Genomic DNA, 24886 nt, shown 5'->3' on the forward strand with positions numbered 1-24886 from the left:
TTGAGCGCAGCTGCTGAAAGGTCTAATGTTGCTGTTCTTCTTGCAAGGACTCGTTGGCATTTGTTTTCACAAACACTTTTTGAAAAAAACGATTGTTCTTAATCCTCAGTTGCAATGTTTTGAACTTGACATTTGTTGCAGCGCAGCACTTTTCCCACTCAAGTTTCAAATCAAACTAGATGAGAAAGCAGGCAAGGAAAAAAGAAGCACAATCTGATTGGCCGGCTGATAAAAAAACAAAAAACAAAATAACAAACACAGCAAACCAAAAAAACCAAAGAAATATTTTTCAATTATGACAAAACTCAAGAAAACAAATCTCACACATCTAAATAAAAGTCTAAATTGCAGCAGTCTTTTAAGACATGTCCTCCCTCTCATAGAGGTCTCTGCGGCTGTATGCGTCTCAACCAGTTGCTGTAACAGGGATAATTGAGGGTAGGGGTCAAATCCTGAGCAGTGAAGCTGCTATTGGCACACAAAAATAATGTACTACTGTGTGGGAAAGGATCTGTGATCATTTGTTTCCTTTTTACATGCATCTACTGTCAAATCTATCTTCTACTACAAGTGAAGCAAGTCTGTTGGCTGAAAGACTGAAGATGCAGGACAGATGTATGTAGAGGAGGCTCAAAGTAAACTTCTTAAATGGCTAAAACTGGAGCATCAGATGCGGATAAGAAGCTTCCTCTTTTTTCCTCTTGGCGTGGCAAGGATTTGGCAAAGAGAAGTGAAAGCGTGTGTGAGTGTGTGTCTGGTTTGGCTTGTCTGTGTTGGCTGGATTTGACCCTGTGACTTCATCATCATTTTGACTCATCATCACTTCATCATTATCAGGTATGCTTCACATTTTACTCCTTCATTAAAGACAAAACTTCTTAAATAGAAACCACCTCGTGTAGGTTACAGTTAGAAGATGATTATCACACATAAACTGTTGCGTGAAAAGAAAAAAAAAGTCAACAAACACTCATGGGAGGAAGTGGATTCTCTCCAAAATAAATACACTTCCTGTGTCCTTGGAGAGTTGTAAGAGGCGTGGCCGTTCTCCTATAAAAAGCATCAAGGTGTACAAAGTCTAAACAACTTATTTTCTTGCAAACAGTTTGTTTTTTGTTCTTCTTCTTTTTCTCTCGAAGTTGTTTTGTTGTGTTAGAAAGGGCCTGAGTTGGGTTTGTTCCTTCAAATCGGGACAACTCCTTCCATCGCCGACCAGAGTCAGACTCACACTGAAGCCTCCACCACGATCAGTGAGAGTGTGCTTGGTTCAACTCTCTCTCTCTCACTCACACACGCACACACAAAATCATGCACACACACTTTTACATGGGTGGGACGATCATTCCCGGGATTGCTGCTGGGTGGGAGAAAGAGAAAAAAAAGAGAAAAGAGGGAGAGGAAGGAGGTGAAGAGAAGGAAAAATTAACTGTTAAAAACACAGCCAAATATTTCATCATCATAAAAAATCCCCCCTTTAAATACATCAATATGTTTTCCCATCTGCGCAGCTGTGTGACTGAAGCGACATTTAAAACATCAATAGACAAATAAATCAGTAAAGTGGTGCGGGGACGCATCTTTTAAGCTCACACACATTTAATTATGCGCAGCAACAGTTGGCATATTTTAACTGTACGTTTGTACGTGTGCCTGACAGATTGCATCATGGCATGTGCTGCCTTTAAACCCGAGGGATGGGTGTCAACATGTGAGAAGCAGAGCTCAGCCCAAAAGTGACACACACATACATGTCGCACACACAGAGCCGCGTTTACATCACTTCAGAGGACATTACTTTGGACATTATGTTCACTTCCTGGAGAATTACCCCAACCGTAACCACAACTACTGCTTGCCTGACCCCTACCTTTGCCCTGCACATTATCCTTGGTGGGCCCCTGTTGCTTTGAATACAGAGGTATGTTCCCATGAAATGTGCACAGCAAACTGGAGAAATTATTAAGTGAACAGTTTTTTATTTCACAGTGAGTGAAAACTATCAAGAAAAAAAGGATTAATTTATTTTAGTACCAGCATGACAAAATTGTTTCAGTAAAACCTCCAGTTTTTTCCTTTCAGTCACACACACACACACACACACACACACACACACACACACACACACACACACACACACACACACACACACACACCATGGAGCAGGTAGACTGACTGTAAAAACTGTCAAGAGAGTCGAACAGCTGTCATTGTTGATCGCTCCCTAGTAAGCTGCTAGTGTGTGATCACCCAGTGTCTGTGACAGAGGAAAGTGTGTGTGTGTGTGTGTGTGTGGAGCTGTAAGTGGGATGTGTTTATTTCAGCTGTGCTTTGAGGCTACGCTTTGAGTTCCCACACCCCCGCACATGCTCACTCTACACACACGCTGACATACAGCTACACAAAGCCAGTGATGTTGAGCAATAAATTTTCCACTCCAAATGTCTTTTTTGGGTGGGGGTCTTTGTAAATATCTAACTTCCCATCTTTCTTCCCAGCCAATAGGAAGACAGGGAGGAGTTACCCAGCAAAACAAATTTCTTGATCTGTACACGAGAAGAATGAAGAGTTGGCGATGAGGCGGGAGAGAGGGAAAGAAAAGCCGTACAAGGGTGAAAAAGCAGGAAAGTGTTTGAGCAATCGTTCAGTGGAAGATGTGAAACACGGCAATGGTTGCTTCAGTGAAATTAGTTGAGTAAATGTTCCAATGTAATGAGTTAACAGAGCTGAAGGAAGAATCAGTAGAGGAACATACTTCAGGTGAAGGCCAGGCCTTGTAGAGAGCTGGCTGTTGAGTACTTGCTAGAGTCCACAAATGTTTGATCTGGTAGAGAGAGGAAGGGAGAAATGATAAGGGAAGGGTGGCAGTTCAGAGGAATAATAAAGAGGGGAGGTTAGAAGTAAAAAGAAAAGACAGGAAAAAGAACTGAAAATGTTTTAATCCAAACTATTAAGCAAAACAAAAATAAAACTTAGATACAATAGTTTAAAGTTTAAAAAAAAAAGCTATTTAAATAGTTTAAACGTGGCGTTCTCAAAGTTTTGGTCACTGCTTGCCAATTTACTCTTAGTTACACAGGCCTAGAGACAGCCTGTTGGCAACCATGGCGCTGCTCCCAAAGAGGTATTAAGGTTTCCAGATGTGACAAATGCGCACTTTGTCTGCCATATTGGACATGATACATTCTTCAAATGGCTAGCAGTGGTTGCTGGAGGTTGGTGACTCTCACAAATCACCAAAGTTATTGTTGTTGTCGGTAGTTTTTCACGTTTGTCTGCAAATACTTGCTAACTACTTGCCGAGTGGGAGTACAACGTGAAAAAGTGCAACACAAAATGGTAAAAGAAGGTTTGCCTTCAAAGTAAAGGTTATACCTGTAACCAATATGGTTCAAAACACGTGACATTTACTTTAAAGTCAAACAATCGCCATTTCCAGTTTGCGTTACACTTTTCACAGTTTTGCTACAGTTTGGAAAGTAGCTGGACGGTGTTTGTAGACAAGACCGTCTACAGCAGGGGTGGGTAGGCAACTCCAGGCCTCAAGTGCTGGTGTCCTGCAGGTTTTAGATCCCACCCTGGGTTAACACACCTGAATCAAATGATTAGTTCATTACAAGGCCTCTGGAGAACTTCAAGACATGTTGAGGAGGTAATTTAGCCATTTAAGTCAGCTGTGTTGAATCAAGGACACGTCTAGTTCATGAAATCAGTCTATGTGACTGATTTCAACTAGGAACAGGCAGCAACCTCCAGAAACGTTAAACCAGCTGGTTAGGTAGCACATACCTTTCCATAGCAATGGCAAGCTGGCATCAGTTTGCCAACTAGTCTCTAGGCCTGTATGGCTGAGGCCTTGGGGAACCAAAAATATTCTGAGGGCTGCAAATGTTAACATCCAACACAGTTATTTAGCGTTTGTCTGATTTAGGGGAAGGTGGCTGTCATCTTTGTGGTTGTTTATGGCGTTTTAACCTTTATAGAGACTGCAACATTTCTTAATAGCAGCTGTATTTGTAAGTGTTGGATAATGTTTAGTCTGCTATGAAACAGAAGAGAAATGTTGCCTTGGTCTCATTCTGAGCTGCTATATAGCACAATGTGACATGAGCTAGGACTGAAAGAAATACAGCATTGGATTATTTTCTTGTTGCACTTGCAGCTTCATAAAATGCTGCCACTGACCCATTAACTGCACTTTTATAACACTGAATTAAAGTTCCGCGTTTACATTTTCCTTCCTTTTCCAGTCATAAACTTATGTCGGTGTATAAGGGCTATTCTAAGTGGCAAGGGACGAGAACTTTCCAGATTCAACTTAAAGCTTTGGAAGGGATATTTTTATTATTCAAAAGTGGCAAAGTTAAGAGAGGAGAATTAGTTTAGCATTTTTTAAGTTGGATAAGCCTCATTACACCACAGATATTGTTGCCTGTAGTGTTTCAGGCCTGTAGCGCAGAAAAGAGAAAATTAATACTAATGAGTGAAAGTCATTTTAGCCCAGAATCACCTTATTACCATAAGCATGCAGACTCTCGAGACTCTGACTTTGAATTGAATCTATTTGGAATAGCATTGTACCCATTTTCATTACAATCCAGTCAATAGCTCTTCCGTTATTTCACTAATAAACAGGAACGCCACAGGGGATGTTGGGACCAGTTTGGACCAAAGAAACTCATTAATCTAAAATATTTAACCCTAAAACAGTGTGTGCATGTGCTCACAATGCAGTAAGGATCTGAGAGGAGTTAGAGGATGATGTGACAGACTAGTTGAAAAAACAGGAACGAAATCATCCTAAACTCATGTGCTGGGGAAAATCCTACCTCGAAGCACCATATGATAGACTAACATGCTAAATTACCTTGAAGCCCGTTGCCGTTGGCACTGGTGCAGGAGGGTGGAGGGGACGACGAGGGCCTGACTACCGGAGCAAAGGCGGACTTTTGTTTAACTGCTGCTGACACCATGTTGGCTGGAGAGAAGGAGAAGACACCAGAAGAGGAGGAGCAGTTGGAGGGAAGAGAGGTGGAGGAGGCCATAGTAGGACTGGATGGAACAACTGGAGAGACAGGAGAGAGCAGACAGAAATTAAAATAAAAATGATTAAAGCTTCAGAAACTAATAGTTGATTCTCTTTTGAATGAAATGGGAGCACCTTCTTCCCTATTTGAGATATAAAGTGTGCTCATGGTGTGCAAATACAGGCAAAATTTGCTTTTCATTGTAAACAAATCAGGTTCCAGAGTTGTCAGATGTCCATCTATTGCATGTGGCTTAAAATGAACTTCATGGGAAGTGTCACCAGATGGTTCCAGTCTTCCAGTTTACTCTTCTCAAACAAAAAAATCTCGCTTCTCTCTACGTGGCTCCACTCTTCCCTCCCTCTCTGCTTTTTTTTTTGGTCTTTCCTTTCTGCTAAATGGAAATGGGATGCAATTAACCAACAGAGGGAGAAGAGGTGTGGCTGTCAGATAAAAGGCACTCTGGGAAGGAGGGAAGAGATGGACGGAGGACAAAATGGAGCGATGAGCCGTGAGTTGGTGATTGTTTTTGAAGACGCTGTGACAGAAAGCCCCATGGGGGAATCTCCACACAGCACATCTGAGACTTTCACTTTCTGTCCACAGGCATTTTGCGCGTGCGCGGTTCAGTATGCGTTTGTATGTGAGTGCATGGTGCTGCTTTCATCTGTGAGTCTGAAGGTACTGATGGTGTATGTGGGCAGTGTGGAGGACCTGAAATTAAATGGCAGCGGTGCAAACACATTGTAAAGGTGCACAGATCCACTCACTAGCATAAGGCGAGTTGGCTGCAGAGCCATTGAGGAAAGTGGGCGAGCCTCCCAGGTTGGTCATGCCGGTGTTGTTGGCGTAGCCATTCATGGTGCTGGTGACTGAGGTGTAACTGGTCTGCTGAGGTGTGGAGCTGGGCACGTAACCGTGGGGTGACACACTACTGCTGCTGCGCACAAAACCTGCTGGAAATACGGAAAAAGGACTGAAGTGATGCTAATTAAAATAATTTATAATACACATCTCCACACACGGGAAGTTTCAATTTAGCATTTCCCTGGTTGCAGAACAGAACTCCACAGAAAGTGGAACAGTGGAAGCATGGAGTGTGTGGACATTGAAGATTTCCAGGGCTTCCAGTGTAGCCAAAGAACAGACTTCCCGTTCCATGTATTGTTCTTTTTTTATAAATTAAAATTTAAAATAGTGAATAAACAAAACTAAATTGGCAATGGGCCTGAGGTAGAATTTCAGAAAATGAAACCCCTCTTTTGCTTTGCACAGTGATTTTTTGTCCTTGCCAAGAGGAAGATTGACATGGTTTGGACATGTGCAGAGGAGGGAAAGTGGATATAATGGACATAGGATGTTGAATATGGAGTTGCCAGGCAGGAAGAAAAGAGGAAGACCTCAGAGGAGGTTTGTGGATGTAGTGACATGCAGAGGTTTGGTGTGACAGAGGAGGATGCTTGGGATGATCCACTGTGGTGACCTCTAAATGGAGCAGCCTAAAGAGGAAGAAGATGTAGCTGAAGCCTGTTTAAACATGATTGGTCAGTAGGTCAGGTAGCTCCAAACAGAGACCAGAGATTTTGAGTCTTGCCTTCAGATTCTGTATATAAATATATATAATAAATATATATGTTTATAGAGATTAAATACTATGGGATGGCTGATAAAGAAACAAATATCCTGCCTTTGATTTAAAACCAAAAATTACAAAGTTCCCTGTAAACCAATTTTAAACATGTCCCTGCAAATATGTAATAAAATGAGCTCATATGGTGTTTTTAGGCTGCGCTGTAGCGATGTTAAGTATTTAATGGCAATTACTAAACAGCATGATGACAAATTCTTACCCTGATTGGCTTGTGAGGGTTCGGATACGTTGACGGACAGCTGCCCGGTGAAAGAGTTGACTCCCATCATGCCACTGTGAGTTGAACTGGAAAGCTGGGTGTGACCTCGAGGAACGCTGTAAAGAGCTTCTGCGATGTCTGCTGCACGTTTGAGGATGATCTCCTGCAGGAAGAAGAAAGCGCTTTAGAATAAACACAATGGCAAAGTACTGATTTCCCTCTTTCCATGCAGTGTGTGCATGTGTACCTGGTTATTATGAGGCAAACCATAGAGGGCTTCCACCAGGTCTGCTGCTCTCTTCAGAATGACCTCCTGACACAAAGAGAGAGAAAAGTTGAAGACAGCAGCACGTATTACAGTTAATCACCTGTAACTGTCTCCTTCTTTCTACTTACATTTCCTTAAGAGACGGAAAGTATGAAAAACTTTGAATCCATAAAGTAAAATTGAGCTTCACACACCTGAAGGCACACCCATAATTTCCACTTATAATAGTTGCTAAATGATACACATGTGCATTCCCTTTCCCCTTACTTCACATCCATTTTACCATCTACTCACGATAAACAAATTGCTCCTCAGTCCTTTTAAAGGCAGATTACCTGCTGTCAAGTCAAGTGCTTTTATGTGCCTGTGCATCTTAATGACATCTTAAGGTGACAGGTATTTAAAATATACTCTGAAGTCAATCTAAAGTGCTGCAGGCTCTTCTGCTGTGCATCTCTGTTCAAAATAGACCACAGTGTGAGTAGTTTTGGTCTCGTGCTGCTCTATTTGTTTAACAGGCCAGGTGACCAATAAAGCCAGATTAAGCTAGTTTTCATTCACATTTTCTGGATCTTGTGATGGAAAGTGCAATCAGTTATTTGAGGATTTGATGCCTTCCCCTCCCCCACTTGTTCATGTCAGTCCTCCCCACACCCTCCCCTTCTTCTGCTTTCCTGGTCCAGCTTCAAGTGTTTCTCCTCCACTTCCTTTTTGCCATTTTGCACACATGCTGGGAATCGTCTCCTCCGTCTTCCACTCTGTTTTGCTCTTTTGCCAAGCCTCTTTATTGTTTCTCCTTGCTTCCTCACCCGCCCGCCCTCTTGGTTTCTTCCTCTTTCTCTCTGCGCCCACCCCGGGGTCTAAGGTGTCTTGTTTAACAGTTAATGTGTTGTCGTTTCCACAGCGTGAGGCTGCCCGGTGACAGAGAGAAAATTACTCTGTGCTTCACAGTATTAACCTGCACCGTGTGACACGCTCACACACGTACTTACAGTTGGCTGCATGTGTGCTCTCCTGCGAGTTTGTGCCTGGTGGAACATATTGCCTCTCCATCAGTGTGTGTCTGTGTGTGCGTGTGTGAGGTCACAGAGCCAGTCAGCAGTTTTAGTGTGCCTGTCCACGGTGCTAAATTCAATCTCTTACACATTATTATGGTCTGGCTGCCTCTCTGTTAACCTCTCATTATTAGACTGGTGAGCTGAGACACACACACACACACACACACGCACACACGCACGCACGCACGCACGCACGCACGCACGCACGCACACGCACGCACGCACACACACACACACACACACACACACACACACACACACACACACACACACAGAAATCTGATCCTGACTGTTCGAGTGGTTCCAGTAAGGCCAGTAGCTGATAAACGGGAAGGAAAGATGATCCTCTGGTAACATCATCATTATCAGGTCTGCAGGCTTTGGCTGCTACGTGATTCAAGTGTCTGGAATCGATGCACTCTGAATACTTTGTTCATATTTAGACGCACACATACATCACCTAATTAATCTTTCAGGTTGTGTTTGTCCGTAAATAGGAAAGTATGTTCGTCAGATTACCTCCTGGCTAATACAGATAAGTAACACTTCCAGCTACGTTTAGCTGACGTGAATGAGACTTAACGGGTTGTCAAAAAGCCCAACGATCCAGTTTTGACGTCCTATGGGCCTCGACAGCCTGCAGCCGCTTCAGAAACTAGGTAAAAAGTTCAAATTTGCTTAAAAAGTTGCACGTGTCTAAATATTTCAGGTTTCCGTTTAAAAACTGCTCATCTGGTGATTTACATGTAAAAGTTTAGGTACAGAGAGTGGACTTTATTACTTATTTCCATAATCCTGTCCAAGTTTAGATGTTTGCATGGATGTTTTTGACATGCAAATCACCAAATCAAAACTCACTGGGGTGTTTTTGGATCAACCACCTCCTTCGTGTTTCTGCCCATCAACTGCTGTCTCGGCTTACTGCGGATAATGATGAATTATGACAAGTGATGGAAACCATCTCTGAAATGTTTACTTGTTAACCATGAATCCTTTTGTTTACTTTAATTGCTGCAATAAAGTCCAATTTTACAGCTTTTTATCTCTGCTTGATTCTTTCTTGATCATGTCACATTTCATCTATTGTCAGGTATTTATGGAATATATACCTGACAAGCACTCATTTGTCATTTCAATTTTGTGCGTTTGTGTTTTGTCACTTTTCCAACTCAACATTGGATCGAATAAAGGATGCAAGTCCTTGATTGAGTTTATATAACTGCTTCTCCAGACTTTTGTAACCTTTAGCATAATCTATTCCTGTCTGTTTCGGGTAAAAATGCAGACAAACAGTTCGTCTGCCAGACTCACAGAGAGAGAGAGAGAGGCGGGAGGTGAGCTAAAGGGAAGGCAGATCTGCTGGCAAAGAGAAAGAATAACAGGAGGTGTCTAGGTGCTTTTACTGTCTGAGTTATGACCAGCACTAATGCGATAACCATACATTACACACACACGCAGACACACACATGTTGTATGCATTAGGACCAGGAAATGCTGAGCCGAGTCTCTGCGGGGTCAGATGTGTGTGTAACGTGCGTGTGCCAGGCCGGCACAGACACGGCACACACATGACTTATTCCTCCCTAATGCTGGCACATTAGCTGCCCGATCCGCTTCTAATGCGCCATTAGGGATGCCGTACATGCAGGGTCACACCTCGCAGTGAGATGATGTCATACTTTACATGTGGACTCACGGGAGATATCAGGTCCGATCACACACAGATACAGAGGTACTGACGTGTTCACTCATACACACGTCCTTTAGGGAGCGTTTCTTCTCTTGCTAAAAACGCTGCCAGATAGTGTTAGTACTTGAGGCTTCAGATTTTATTTCTTCTCATGGGTGGTGAGGTGGTGTCAACAAAGATATGTGTGACACACACACGGATTTAGAGTAGTTTCAAATATGTGTGTTCATGCATCACCACAATTACTCATAATGGTGATGCTGATGACATGACCTCAGTTATGTACGACATCATCAAAAGGAGTTGCATAGCAATGTCAGCTGAGTGAGTCACCAGAGGAAGTCACCACTCTTACAAGGGTGACACATACTGGTCAACCTTTAAAACCATGAACACCCAAAACCTGAACTTAAGGAAAAGAGAGAGACGTGTCTGTGTCGAATGATCCAACAAAAGGAAAATATGCTTCCCAAATAACCGTTTACCAAGAAAAGAAATGTGTGAACTGCACCAATTCACTTCCATTACGACACTGAAGCATCACCTGTTCATGTCTCTACCTTATAACATATACCACCATCATTGAGGTGACTGTTGTTGTGATTTGGCTCTAAGTAAGACTGAATTGAAGTGAATTTGTGGACTTTACTTTTGAAGCCTCGAGTTGAGCGTCGCGTCACACCATGAGGAAGGAAGAGGCAGAAACACTGCATTCTCGGGTCCACCCTAAAGCAAACCCAGACTTATCATCTTTTTTACTCTAGCAGGGAGGATAATTTTCAAAATGAACTTAATGAAACTTAATAGAAAAGTTTTTACTGAGGTAAAACATCGAGTGAGGACTGAGCAATCACTCACACAGATGACGAGCAGTGGGTGGGTGATGTGCACATGCAAAATTTGGCCCTTGATTTTACAAAATGTATCTTTACCCCAGATAAGAAGCAAGATTATTATCTGAACAAATATAACCTTAAAATGGCGATCTGATGGGGAATTCTCATAACTATTCTTCAGGTTTTATGAATTAAAACCAGGTTAATGTTAAAAACGATGGAAACCACTATAGAAAAGTCGCTGACTTTTCAAAATAAAATGACACTCGTGATGTTGAAAACACAGCCTACTGTATGTGTCTTCAGGCGTAACGGTCCATATGTGCGTCGCTGTGTACAGAAAGTGTACGTGCACGTACATATGGCTGGATGTTGAAGAGATCACAGTGACACAAACTGGCAGCTGAATATTGCTGTGTGTTTGTGTGTGTTTGTGTGTGTGTAGCCAACAAAATCCCCTGAATGTTCACTGAACAATTATCGAATCGGCTGTCCACTGGTAATCCTCTCACACACTCCACTGCCCCGTCTGTTTGTCTGTCCGTCTGTCCGTCTGTCTTCTTTTTAGGCCTGGAAACAAACTCCTATAACTTCGATAAATGGGCTGATCGATTCTCAGGATGAGCAGCCAAGACTGTGGTGTGTGTACACGTGTGTGTGTCTGCATGTGTGTGGCTCTGGCGCCAACCGAAACACCCCCACTATATTCCATCGCCCAAACTTATTTCGCTCACCTGCTCACATGCACATACTCGCCATCATTATAACCATTTTCATATTGTTCTCTTATGTATCCAGCATCGCACTAACAGATAAGACAAATCCCCATGCAGTCCCTCCCTCTCTCTCTCTCTCCCTCTCTCTTTGGTGAGCAGCAATAATGAAGTCTCAGTTTGATCGACCACACGGCTACAAAATGATGAATTACCCAGCGACGGCCACACACATGCATCACACGCACAAAGACACACTCACACACAGAAGCAGATACAAGCATGTGCGATGAACCTTGATCTAAAGTGGGAGCACTGACGGTATAACACAGTTAATAACAAAGAAAGTACAGACTGTATTCAAATAAAGTCTGGCTTTAAAAGCTTTCTGTCATCAGAATGATCTCTTTCTTTTTTTTGTAAATTGGCTCCACAGTGCTGTAAGCCTCAGAGAAATGCATGAACAGAGGTGAGGGGGAGATGGGATTGTACACTTGTTTTTCTCAGACTTTTGTCAATCATTGTCTAATTTCAAAAGTGATCTGAACTCATTTGCCATGTTTTTCACCCTTTACCCTGTGCCTGAAGAAACTGTGACATGTCCCTTGGTGAACAGACGCTTATTATCTTAAACCTCACTTCTCATGCTCCCGAAGAACTTCATCTTGATCTCACCATGACTGAAAATCTCTGGGAGATGCTTCATGTTTGGCTTTTGATTAATTCTTTATCATCTGTTGCTTCAGTGTGACACCTGATCAATGCATGGCATTACTTTGGTTGCTCTGATTGTAGCTTTATATAAAAATATTTTCCATGGCTTCAATAATGAGCCTGACCAGTTTTGATGGGAGTAAAAAAATAAAATAAAATGAAATAAAAAAAACAGGCCAAGAAAAAAATACTTTATAGTGCTTTGGGGTCAGATGTGATAATATTTGGTTCTAAAGGTATTTATGGATACATTTATTTGCTCGGCGTGCTCATTTGTTTTTTTTTTAACTGACAAACTTAAGCCAAAAAAAGAAAATATGTCAACTAAGGCCGAGATAAGGCAAGATTGCTCAACTCCCCCTTTAAATATTTCACTTTTCATCACTTTTCTCATGAAGAGTTTTTTGGATTAAGGAATGCACACCTGCTATGTGCAAGAAGAAGAAACAGAAGAAAAAACTTAATTAGCATCCAGTGTTGCCAGTTAGTTAAGTGGCAATTTTGTCACATTACCAGCATATTTTGCAGAAAGCTTCAACTCAAACACAGCAGATTTTTCAGTGTGGTCTAAGTTTATTATTCCCCCCCTTTTCGATTTCATGTGAAACACAACAAAACAAGCTGGAAGCATTATGTATTACATGTTAGCAGGGCGTGTCTCTTGCTCACAAATTAAGCAGAAAGTCCGATTATGCTTGAAAAAGTGAGTCAGTCACTTCTCTGACTCAGCCTTTACCAGAAGCTCCTACTAACATCACTTATGGTATTGCACGCTTCAGGTTGCGAACCTCATTTCCTGCACAGATTTTTCTGCAGCACTTATTGCATTTATAGTAAGCTGAAACAGGACAGGCCTGCTCAGAAAAGCTTTTAAAAGAGTTAAATCTTCTCTGATGGGCTGGCTTCATTCCTCATATCCATCCCTGACTGCGATAACTTTTTGCACAATGTATGCTGTATTTATGTTAAGCCTTAAAAATGCAAAACACATTTTCAATCTGCCCAGTGCAACACAACAAACAACAAATGGACCATAGGTAATGAGTTACACTGAACTATCTTAGAATTGCCTGCATACGCAGACCATTAAAGAGGTGCCTGTTTAACCAGTGCAAAAATATACTGAAATTAACTGTTCCTATTCTTGAGAAGTATTGAACCATTGGCGTCATGGACCAGGAGAGTGACTCACAACTCACAACTCACAACTCACAACAGTGAGCTGCATAATATCCCATTGTTTGGGTTGTAAATTGATTTAAATGTATTCTTTAAAGCAGTGACTTGAAAAACTTGTCCAAATAACAATCATACTACTATATCACCCATGATTAAATGGTTAAGACAAAATGTTGATGGTCATACCCCTACAGCTGCGATCCATCCTCAGACAAGACTATGAATATTTGTGCACGGTGAATATAGTATAGGTTTGAGTAGGGAAATAGCATGGTTATGGGATAAAGCGAAGATAGAGTTAGGCGGCAATGTTAAGAACAGATTGTTGCTACCGTAGATTACATGGACAAAAGTACTGGGCTGCACCTCTTAGATCCTACATCTGAATTACATTTAATTTTAGATGTTTTTCGGTCCATTGTCACTGCTGTATAAAATCAAGCATGTTCTAAAGAGCTCACTGAGTTTCAGAGTGGTACTGTAGTAGGATGCCACCAATGCAACAAGTCAGTTTGGGAAGTTTCCACAGAAACTCAGACACAAAGTGACAGACCGGGTAAAGTTACAGAGTGGGGCTGCTGAGTGCTGAGCTCCAGTGCATAAAAACTGCTAACGCTCTGCTGATTCAAAAGCTGATAAGCTACAAACCCCCTTCAGCATTAAAATCAGCACAAATAACGTGGTCTAGGAGCTTCATGACATGGGTTTCCATGTTCGAGCAGCTCCTGGGGGTGTTATCACCAAACTAAAGCAGAACTTTTAGGAGAAAGTCTTTCCACTTGGCAGTCATCTTAAAAAGCCCCTGGGGAGTTATCAGCAACAAGGACAAACTTTTATCTCATTGAAAAAGGAGAAAGCTACAACTTTAATCTTAATGATCAGTTATATCAAAATGCATGTATGGAACTATTGCTGATATCTGAGAAAAGTTACTGACTTTGCCACAAATAAGGTTTTAAAAGTTTTCCCGCCTTAAAGGTCACATTTTGTACTGTACATGTGACCTTTTTTTTTTTATAAACTATTTTACACCTTAATTTATGGCGCAGATATTATCTGTGTCTCTGGCTCATCTCAGCAGAGCACTGTAAACCTTAAGAATAAGAAAAAATGATAATTACACTCAGCTACATGTTCACTATGACATCCAGGACCCCATCCAGGGTGGCTGTAGAGCAGGCTGTAGGTAGTAGAGCAGGTCACCTACTATAAAGAAGGTTGATGTTTTGATCCTCATCATCTCATTTCTAAATTTGACCGTACTGCAGGTTTATTAGCTTTTAAGCAACAGTGAGCTCATTACTGTTTACCATAAGTGAAAGCAACAAATCCACCAGTTATGTTTATTGCGTAACGTATTGAACACGTTCCCACGGTGATGGTGGACATTACATCTGATTGATAACACATGTGGTTGATCCAGGGTGTCACCATGACCGTGATGACACAGCTGTATCACCACATCCATCACATCGTGACCAGCGCCCACTCTTTGATGATGTCACAGCAAAGACAGCCAATCATGGACTAGTTCCAGCAGGAATGGCGAACCAATCAACAGCAGCTGTTTACAAGGGCATGACCTCTGCCTTCACAGATACACAATTTCAGACTTGAAACAGGTCGACTTGTGAACACACACACACACACACACACACACACACACACACACACACACACACACACACACACACACACACACACTTTGAGAGAAGTCATCCTGCATGTACAGAGCAAGATGACAGAGTTTGGTATCAAAGCGGAGCTCATCGTTTGGTGCTAATTGTTTACATCTGCTGAACCTTTAAACACGCTGCTTGATCTCCAGCTGATAAACAAATAATCAGATATGACTCTCTGATCTGGAAGAGACTCAAGCACTCACCCTGTAAATGTGGAGCTAAGAAACTGACACACAAAGGGTTCACAAAGAGGTAAAAGAACAGCCCACAGGAGATTTAAAAACACATATTCTCGTCAGAAATATAAAAAACAAGCATATACAAAGCAAATAAAAATATAAGCACAAAGTTCTTTCATTCACATCTTTGTAAAGCTACAGTTTCTGTCCTTTTTGAAATATCCCTAAACAAAAGACAAGTTCTTGTTTTATTCTAAGTCCAACAAGCTGTGGTACAAATGGGCAAGTTGTGAATGTGAACTGTTTCGGTACCTTTGGCAGCCTCTCAGGGTCACCAGGGTGCCGAGGAATGACCTTCTGTAGCCTCTGGAAGCCGTAGTCGATGGTAGGTTCGTTTAACGCTGGAGAGGACAAAGAGAAACAGAAACAGAGGGAATAAGTAATATGGAATTTTCCTGAGAACAACTGGAAACACTCCATCTCCAGTGTTGACATCATGCTGCACTTGTGGGTGTAGCTGGAAAGTTTTCTGACATAAACCCATAACTCAATAACTGGGAGTTTAAATCTTTCAACTTTGCACCTGCATTGAGTGTTTATTCAGCCAATCACTGGCTACAGAAACAAGCTGTGGACACAACTCTAAATCACTACCTGTTAAATTCATGCTGCAAGCTTGTCAGCACAAAGTGCCACTTTACACATTATATTTGTGTCCATCTAAATCCATCTTTCAGGCTAGACCTCCACCAACTCCTGCTGGATATTACAGGCTCACTCTAATATGTCCATCACTTAGCTGCTAACAGGAGGGGAAAGCACTTTATGGCTCTTTATTACCTTCAAATTTCACGACTGGATCTTACCACTACTGTACGGAGGAGGAGGATGCTTTTTTCAGATTTCAGGTTTTTTTTGGTGCAGGAGTCTCTTTGGAACTGATTCAACCAAGCGACAGCCAACGACCTCCATCAACCCTCACCAACAAGTCAGGGAAAACAGATTTTTATCCCTAGCTACTGGAGGCTAAAAGGGGTGCCCCAACTAGTCTTTAGGCCTTAGACTTGGTTTGCTAAAAATAAAATACTCATCTGGTAAAGGCAGACCTAATTAATTTTAGCCCTCAGATAGATATTGTGGGTCTCTGTAGCTACTTGCTTCTGTATATGTTCCTGAAGGGAGTCTCAGAGACAGGTAGTATTTATCTATTTTACTCTAAATTATGTGATAGACATGCAAGTCATGTAACTCATATCTTAATATAAAAACACAGATTGCATCCTTTAAAAAGCACTTTACCACAATCCCAAAGGCTTCCTGTCACAACAACAACAATATTGTAGCTTCTTTACCACATTTTTTTTATAGGCTACACATGTATGATAAGATTTTCCATCAGCCTTTCACTTCTTGTTCCACCATCTGCTGTTTCTAGAAATGTCAGCTTTGCTTTTTTCCATGTGCTTTTAACCACTTTTACGGTCTGAAGCAATTTTGCTGATTTGCAGCAAAATCCCACTGGTGTCATATATTGTAAAATGTACAACTAGGGACTGGTCATGAACCTTGAGAGATAAAAACAGAGCTCACTCTCACCTCTTGCTTTAAGTCATCAGGAAGATGACTTTCCTACAAGATTTACATTTAGCAGAATATGTCTGTGTGTTTCTTGGGGGCAAAGTCAGACAATAAACTCATATTTGTGTAAATTAATGGTGATTTACGATAAACTAAAAATTCAAAGGCCTTCCCATTCATCGCCTCAACCTCCTAGTAGTTCAGCGGATAAATGATAAGTCAAAAGATGCTATCCTTTTCTCAAAAACAACAAGTTAGAGTAGCACCTTTAATGCTCTTGTTGCCGGTGCTCAGCCTGAGCGCGCATAAACAGACAGAATCACAACATCTATGGCAATCAGCACGGGGAGATCTCACTAGAGAGGAGAGAGGATGACATCTCATTTTGTGACATTTTGTTCCCAAGGAACATGCTGGTATCAAGAAGCGTTTTTTTGGGGGGTTTTTCTGGCAAAACTGGGTTGGAAAATAATGAACCTGCTCAGCATGAGCCAACAGAAGCCTGGAAGTTAGAGATGAGGGCTTGTGACTGAGAGGTCGGCAGTTCAAAATCGGGCTGGGAAACTGTAACTGAGAAAAATACATCTCTCAGCAACTACTGTGGATATTCTCCCGAAGCAGAACGCTGTTAAATGTTGAATGCTTGACTTCAGATTTTAAATTTATAAAACTTGAAGAAAGCCTAGCTGTTAAGAAAACGTGATGAATTAAAGCTGAATTGTGTTTCTTCAGATGCATGTAAGAGAACAAAAACAGGCCAAACAGACCTGTTTCTTTTATGCCTTTATTCTACACTCTGGGCATCACATGGGACTATAACGTCACTGAGTAGCAACATCAAATTCAAGTTTAAGATTACCGGTCACTTTATCAGACACACTAATATCAGGTATGACTCCCTTGTGTCTTCTGAACTGCTTTAAGTCTTCACGGCACAGATTTAACAAGGTGCTGGAAACATTTCTGAGAGATTTTGGTCCATATTGACATGACAGCATCAAACAGTTGCTGCAGTTTCATCCATGATTTCAATCTCCCTGTTCCATCACATCCCAAAGGTGTTTTACTGGATTGAAATCTGTTGACCGTGAATGCCATTTGAGTACAGTCAACTTATTATTATATTCAAGAAAGTAGTTTGAGATGTTTTGAACTTTGCAACATGGCGTGCTATTGTGCAAAGAAAAAGCCATCTGAAGATGGGTACACTGTGGTCATAAAGGGATGGACATGAGGCTGTGACAATGCTCAGTTGTCATAGTGTCCCCTAAGCCTTTACATTACCACAGCTGCCATGAACAGCTAAACTTCAGCAGGTCGTCTTGACCACATCTACAATCCTTAAGGCATTAAGGTGCTTCCATGTGTTTGGCTGATCAGATATTTACTTTAATGAGCAATTGAACATATGTCCCTGATGGCAGTGAGTATATTTCTGCACCACTATTTGAGACATCTACAGTTGCCTTGCATAGTTTTAGCTTTATTTATTAAGGTTTTACCTCTGCAGAGCTACATAAATATAATCTACAATAAATACATACATACCTTAAAACATAAGCATTAACTCTGGGGAGGCGGCCCAGTCTAACTGATATTACACTGCCATTATTAATGGTAGCAGACCTGATAGAGTGCAGGCGGTTAATGCAAATATGTGCAGAGATGGATAAACCTGGTGCAGTCGCTAATGGTGTCAAAAGCACTTGTATGATAATAACACTGCAGGTGTATAATCTAAAGGGTTTTAAAGAGCGTTTAGTGTTCACTTTAATGTCCCAATTACAGCCCTCTGCAGTCTTTACACAATCAATATGTCACTCAAGTAGAGACATGAAAGCTCTGTCAGTCAGGATGACGGCTTTAAAGGATTTTCTGTGTTTATTTATATGTGCTGAACATGTGTCTTCACCCCATTTTTCGACCCATGTATGCTTAAGTTGAGTTAAAGAATAAGTGTAGAAAAAAAGACAAAGACAAATGGACACATGAATGGATGCACAGTAGGTGTGGGCTGCAGAGGGTGTGTCTGCACGTGTGTGATGTCCAAGTGTGCAGCTGCAGTGATATCGGGTACTTTCCACATCCAGCACTATTAAATTAGTTGCAGCTGAATATCTTGTGTTGTTTTCTAGTTTCTGTGTGTGTGTGTGTGTGTGTGTTTTAGATATATGTCTGTTTTATTATCACATCACACCCAAGTTTCTGGTTTCTGTTATGTCCTGAACCGCAATTTGTTAGCAAGATAACTTCATAAATTGCAGAGCTATAAAAACACCAGATGTTAAACTGTCATGGACAGTACTTCTCCCTGCTCCAAGGAAAGTTTTTGGACAAATTATGATTTTTAAGATCCACATAGGATAATTATGTGAACATGATGGAGTGGTCTGGAAGGAAGTAGGTCAAGGAGGAGCAGAAGAGCAAGAAGAAATGAAAGCAGAAAAGAATAGAATCAGGTGAGAGGTGGCGAAAGGAGTGAAGAGAGCTTGTGTTCAAGCAATAAAAACAAACAAAGCCGAAAACTAAACTTAGTCATAGTTGAGAAAAACAAAAATTAGAAAAACAGCTGCCTAACAGTCAGCGGGATATCAACTGCCAAAATTAACTGCCAGTGTCAGATCCACGCTCCCTGTACATCTCTAGAGACGATGCCAACTGTAATATCACACACACACACACGCACACACACACATTCATGTACAAATATACAAAAGCATGACTTTGAGCGGTTTCAGTACCTTAGGCCTCAAGTATCTCCAACTGACTCTTTATTAATAGAACTAAATGTTTTTTTAAGGTGGGAATGTTTGCGTATTTATGGATTTGCGTAGTTACATGTACAGTTTGTGTGAATTTTGAAGCAAAAAGTTCAGGTTTCCCAAAAGATTTAGCAGTTTCTTAATGCACAGAAGCAACAACATCAAATCAAATCAAATCAAATCACTTTTATTGTCACATCACATGTGCAGGTACATTGGTACAGCACATGTGAGTGAAATTCTTGTGTGCGAGCTTCACAAGCAACAGAGTTGTGCAAAATACAATAATGATCACCCAACAGAACTCACTCCAGTGGTTACACATCAGCTATAAAAGCCATTAGTAGTATCAGATTAGGTTCACTTACCATAGAAATGCTGACAACTACAATCAGTTGGGGGGTCTCCAGATGCCAGTTTTGACATAAGGACATAGAGTACAGTGGTGTGAAAAAGTATTTGCCTTCTTCATGGCTTCTTAGTTTTTTGCATATTTTTCACACTTACTGGGTAACTGGGTAAATGCAAAATGACGTTTTTAAATGATGATTTCACTTATTAAGGGAAAAAAGTTATCCAAGCTTACCTGTCCCTGTGTGAAAACATAACTGCCCCTTAAGGCTATTAATTGGTTGTGCCAACCTTAGCAACAAGAACTGCAATCAAATGTTTGCAAAAACTGGCAATGAGTGTTTCAAGTTGCTGTGGAGGGGTTTTGGCCCGCTCTTCTTAACAGAATTGTTTTAATTCATCCACACTCAAAGATATCCGAGTAGGAATGACCTGTTTAAGGTCAGACCACAGCACTAGATTTAAGTCCAGGCTTTGACTAAGCCACTGCAGAACCTTTATTTAGTTTTTTGAGGTGTTCAGAGGCGGACTTGCTGGTGGGTATCAGATTATTGTCCTGCTGTGTAATGTAAGTGTGTTTCAGTTTAAGGGCAAGAACTGATGGCCAGACATTCACCTTCAGGGTTTTTTGGTAGAGCAGAATTCATGGTTCCATCTTTTATGGCAAGTCTTCTACACCCTGAAGCAAGTGAGACCTGCAGGTCTTTAGATGTTTTTTTAGGTTCTTTTGTGACCTCCTGGATAAGTTGTTGATGCGCTCTTGGAGTGACTTCGGCAGGCCGGCCACTCCTGGGAAGTTTCATCGTTCCAAGTTTTCTCCATTTGTGGATAATGGCTCTGACTGGAGTCCCAAAGACTTAGAACTCGCTAGTAACCCTTTCCAGACTAATACATGCCACTGACTTTGTTTCTCAGTTGTTTCTTTACATTGTTGCATGATGTGTTGGTCTTTGAGAGGAGATCACCTTTCGGCGCTTTTCCCTTTCTGCTTGGTTTATTATTTGTTTAATGTTCAAATTTGTCAACAATATCTGAAAATGTGATAAATATGCAAAAAGGAATCAGGAAGGGGGCAAATACATTTCATAGCACCGTGTTAATCCAATGATATGAGTTGTGTCAATGATGAGTCTAAAAAAAGATAAACAGCTTCAAGACGGTGGACGATTTGGTGACACTGAAGCTTGAACCTGTTTCATCTCGACAAATCCTGCCACCCTTCTGCCTGTGAAATCATCACTGCATGACTCCCTCCTCTCCCCTCCTCCTACTCTCTTCCGCTTCACCTCCTTCCTTTTTTCTTAACTACACCTTCTGCCACTTTTATCCGTCCATCCATTCTTCCACCGCCCCTCCATCCTCCAGCCTAGTTCTTCCTCCAGAGTCCAGAGCTGCCATCAGATCAATACTCATTGAAGTTTCATGAGGACAGGCCATCCACTCCTGTTTCACAATAAAATGTGAACAGAGGAGGGAGACAGAAGAGAAGACGTGGGGGTGGTGTATGTCTAGGATTTCTCATGTGCATTTATTGTAAAATGGCGATGTTTTTCTAGTTATCTTTGGGTGGTGTTGAAACAAAAGAATGTGCAGAAAGAGGAAAAACAATGGGGTAAAGAGCAGGAGGGGAGGGAAGCGAGTGAAATTGGGTGGGTGAAAGGACAGAGGGGACTGATGTAAAAGGAGAAAAAGAAGAAGAAAAGGAGGAGGAGAAGAGGAGGTGTGGTGATATTGATTCTCTGGCCAGCCAGCAGTTCAATACCACTGAATTATTGCTTCATTCTTCTCCTTATGAGATGAGATCTCTTTCTCCCGAGCTCGTCTTCTCTCTGTGACTTTCCGTGTGTTTGTATATGTGTCTATGTACGATGAGTGTATCTGCATGTGTGTATCAGTATATGTGATCCACTTATGAGCGGATCGATACTTTACAATCTGGTTTTAAAAATCCACCTTTCTTCCTATGCACCCCCCCCCCCCCCCCTTTTTATGCATCTCCAGCTTTCTGTTTTTAATCTCTCTATTTCTCACTTCTCCCGTCTCCAAGCGAGGTTGTTTGGAAAAGTGAAGAAAAAAAGTGTAAAATTGTCACCATTTTTCAAATTTCTCTAAAAGTTTCTGAGCTTTCTGAGTTTTTTTTTCTTCAGCTGTTGATAATAAATCAGCTCTTTATACGAGTGTGTGTCCACACATGCGTTCATAATGCCAGCATTTATTGATTGTCACTTTGTACCTTTGTGTGTTTATAGTTTATGGTGTGTGATGTGGAGAATGTTAATTTTTCCCATCGGGCAGATGAGGCAGCCATACGGCACCATGTGTGCATGTAGGGTGTGTGTGTGTGTGTTTGTATGTGTGTGCGTGTGTTTGTATGTGTGTGCGTGTGTTTGTATGTGTGTGCGTGTGTGTGTGTGTGTATACATATGTGGTAGACCATCTGTTTACCAGACTAGTCACCATCTTTCCCTCATATCACTCTGATTTACAATTACTTTAAACTCCTGCCCCTGTTTGAAAGTGTGTGTGGTAAGTTGTGTAAGACATGACCCCATGTAAGTGTGGCTTTGCGTGCGTTTTTACGTGTGGTGTGTGCGTGCGCGTTTTTTTGCACATGTGTGCTCGTGAGTATGTTTAATTGCGCAGCCCTTACACCCAGAGGCAACCACAGCTTAAGCGCTGAAAAACCACCACAGCCAATCAGCTTTCACCACCCTGACCTTTCACCAGTGACTTCTAGCAAGGAGTCAACCTCGAGGCGGGATCAGGCAACCGCACTAACGGATCGCGTTTCCTGGGTCACATGTTGAAGCCATTAGCCAATCGCAAGGTCACGAGTGGGTCATCTGCGCCCAATAGGAGCAGCAGTTAGATGCCAGACGGACCAATTACCAGCCGGCTAGCCTCAGGGTCACAAAGATGTTGCGTCTGAAGAACACTGAAGCAAGCTGGAGATCTTTTACAAAGGAACTACCTTTAAAAGAAACTCACATCGCCTGACATTTTACTCCTCAAAATTTTGTACAGCCATCATCTAACAAAATCCTGATTGTGGGTCTGCCATTTAAGCTTATAATTGCTGCTTTTTTTTTGTGGTGATAGCTGCGATTTCACACAGAAGCCCATTTTTCTTAAATTGTACAATCCCGACTGGTTTAAAGCAGTGAAGTGCTTGCATTTGTCCTTCCTTTTTCAGTTACTTCCCTAATACTGTTCTTCCTCTATGACTTTTTGTTGGGCATTATCATGGAATACACATCGAGCTTAATTTAATCAAATAAAGCACGCAAAGCTGAAATGCAGACTTCATCACTTTCTTCTCACCTCTTGAGCAGGAAATATTAGAGATTTTATGTACTTGTCCCCAAGAGTAAAACTCACATTTATTCATTGTAAGTTTTTTTTCCATCTTCATTGATCATGTTTAAATCCTCCTGTAATGTTGGCGTCATTAAATGTCTCAAGACTCCAAGAATTTCTATGGCAGCTACAATTCCCCCCCCTGTCTGTGAATCTGTGAATGACGTCATCGTTATGGTGTGATGGAGCCATGTTGAGCGGATCAATACCAGACATCACATCACCTCCATCCATTTCCACATGTATGTGCAAAGTAACACACACACGCATGCTTTCTCTCCTTTTCCTGCACTACTCCGTTTAGCAGGAAAATGCTCACTCAAAGTCAACAATCCGGTCAGAAACGTGTGTGTTTGTGTGTGTGCGTTTAATGTGCGTTAGTAAACTGGGTGTTCTGGATGATTTCACTAATAGTTTCAGTATGGAGGGCTATAAAGAGCAGACTGTTTAATTGTAGCTGGTTTTAACGAGCCTCTGATTATGGCAACATTCTAACGAGTGTGGGTCGTTAATGTTGACTAATCTACAGTCATTAGTTCAACACTGTCTGGCCTGAGAGTGAACTACAACTCATAGATGTTATTCACACACACACACACACGCACATTCAGACACAGTCTCTCTGAAACATGTACAAACACACAAATGCACATACAAAAGCTTATATATGCAAACACACCTTTTCACTAACCTACAATGACAAATTAGACAGTTTTCATATTAGAAGAAGAAAAACATATTTTAATTAAGACAATACAGTAAATTGTATGTGTGTGTAACTGTGTTCTTTGAACCTACCTGTGTATATGAACCTCCCTGGTGTGCCTTTGCAGAACTGTTTAGACTTGTAAGACAGAGTGACCTCTACAACCCCAGGGATGTGTCTGGGAGGCGTCTGCACCCGGATGGCATGTGGTGTAATCAGCTAGAAAAGCAAGGAACAGAGTACCAAGAGTCAAATCACCCGAAGAATCAAGAAGAATGAAGTATTAAACATCGGGACACCACAGCACCTTTAGTTCTTAATGTTGTGCAGCTAGGTTTTCTCTATTCATGAAAAATATCTCCACTGATAAAAAAAAAAAAAAAAGATGTTTCCTTTAAATCTAGTAATTCAGTCGCAGATTTAAATAAACCTGCATACTGAAGCTTTGCTCTAAACTTTATTTTAGTTGTTGGGTTGGAGATTGATCGCTTGTTAATGATGTGAAATTGATCTCTAGCTGACCTGGTTTTATATTTGAATTTAATGCATTTTTGCATTAGTCTGAATTTGAAGGTGGCATTTGGAGCAAAACCACTGATTCCTTTTTTCATTATTAGCTAAGATTTAAAATGAGTCATAGAGTCGTCATCAGCAAGTGTGAGCACCTCTATAAAAGCAGAGGTTTTGGCAGGTTTACTGGTCCGGAGCGTTCAGGTGTGTGTTAACACAATGCCACAATCTTGCCAGGAGTGGTCTCAGCAAAGTCACCCCAAGGTCAGACCATGCAATGCTTGGGAAATTGTGAAAGTGCGCCCAAGACTCTACAGCCCTCAGTTAGCATGTTAAATGTTGAAGTTCACAACAACATGATCAGAAAAACACACAGAAAAAGAAATAAAAAGTGTGGCTTGTTTGCCTCTTTCTAAAAGCCTCTGTCTA

At 41.4% G+C, this 24886-nt stretch overlaps 1 protein-coding gene across 6 annotated transcripts in view; it reads right to left on the reverse strand.

The window, feature by feature from the left end:
* Positions 1-256: 256 nt before the first annotated feature.
* The window catches only part of LOC113030084 (transcription factor COE1-like), a 90644-nt gene continuing 66014 nt past the window's right edge, over positions 257-24886 (reverse strand). The window contains exons 10-17 of one of the 6 annotated variants that reach the window (XM_026181175.1): positions 24040-24166; positions 15506-15594; positions 7122-7187; positions 6875-7037; positions 5795-5977; positions 4865-5062; positions 2753-2821; positions 257-1357 (exon numbers count right to left, since the gene is read on the reverse strand). In XM_026181175.1, coding sequence (XP_026036960.1) covers positions 2754-2821; positions 4865-5062; positions 5795-5977; positions 6875-7037; positions 7122-7187; positions 15506-15594; positions 24040-24166 — 894 coding nt within the window. In that variant the 3' untranslated portion in view covers positions 257-1357; position 2753. Of the gene's footprint in view, positions 1358-2752; positions 2822-4864; positions 5063-5794; positions 5981-6874; positions 7038-7121; positions 7188-15505; positions 15595-24039; positions 24167-24886 lie in introns of all 6 variants that reach the window. The other 5 variants (XM_026181174.1, XM_026181173.1, XM_026181178.1 and 2 more) reach the window with 5 other exon arrangements.

The sequence above is a fragment of the Astatotilapia calliptera genome, chromosome 10 (assembly GCF_900246225.1).
Source record: "Astatotilapia calliptera chromosome 10, fAstCal1.2, whole genome shotgun sequence".
In the NCBI taxonomy this organism is placed as follows: Eukaryota; Metazoa; Chordata; class Actinopteri; order Cichliformes; family Cichlidae; genus Astatotilapia; species Astatotilapia calliptera.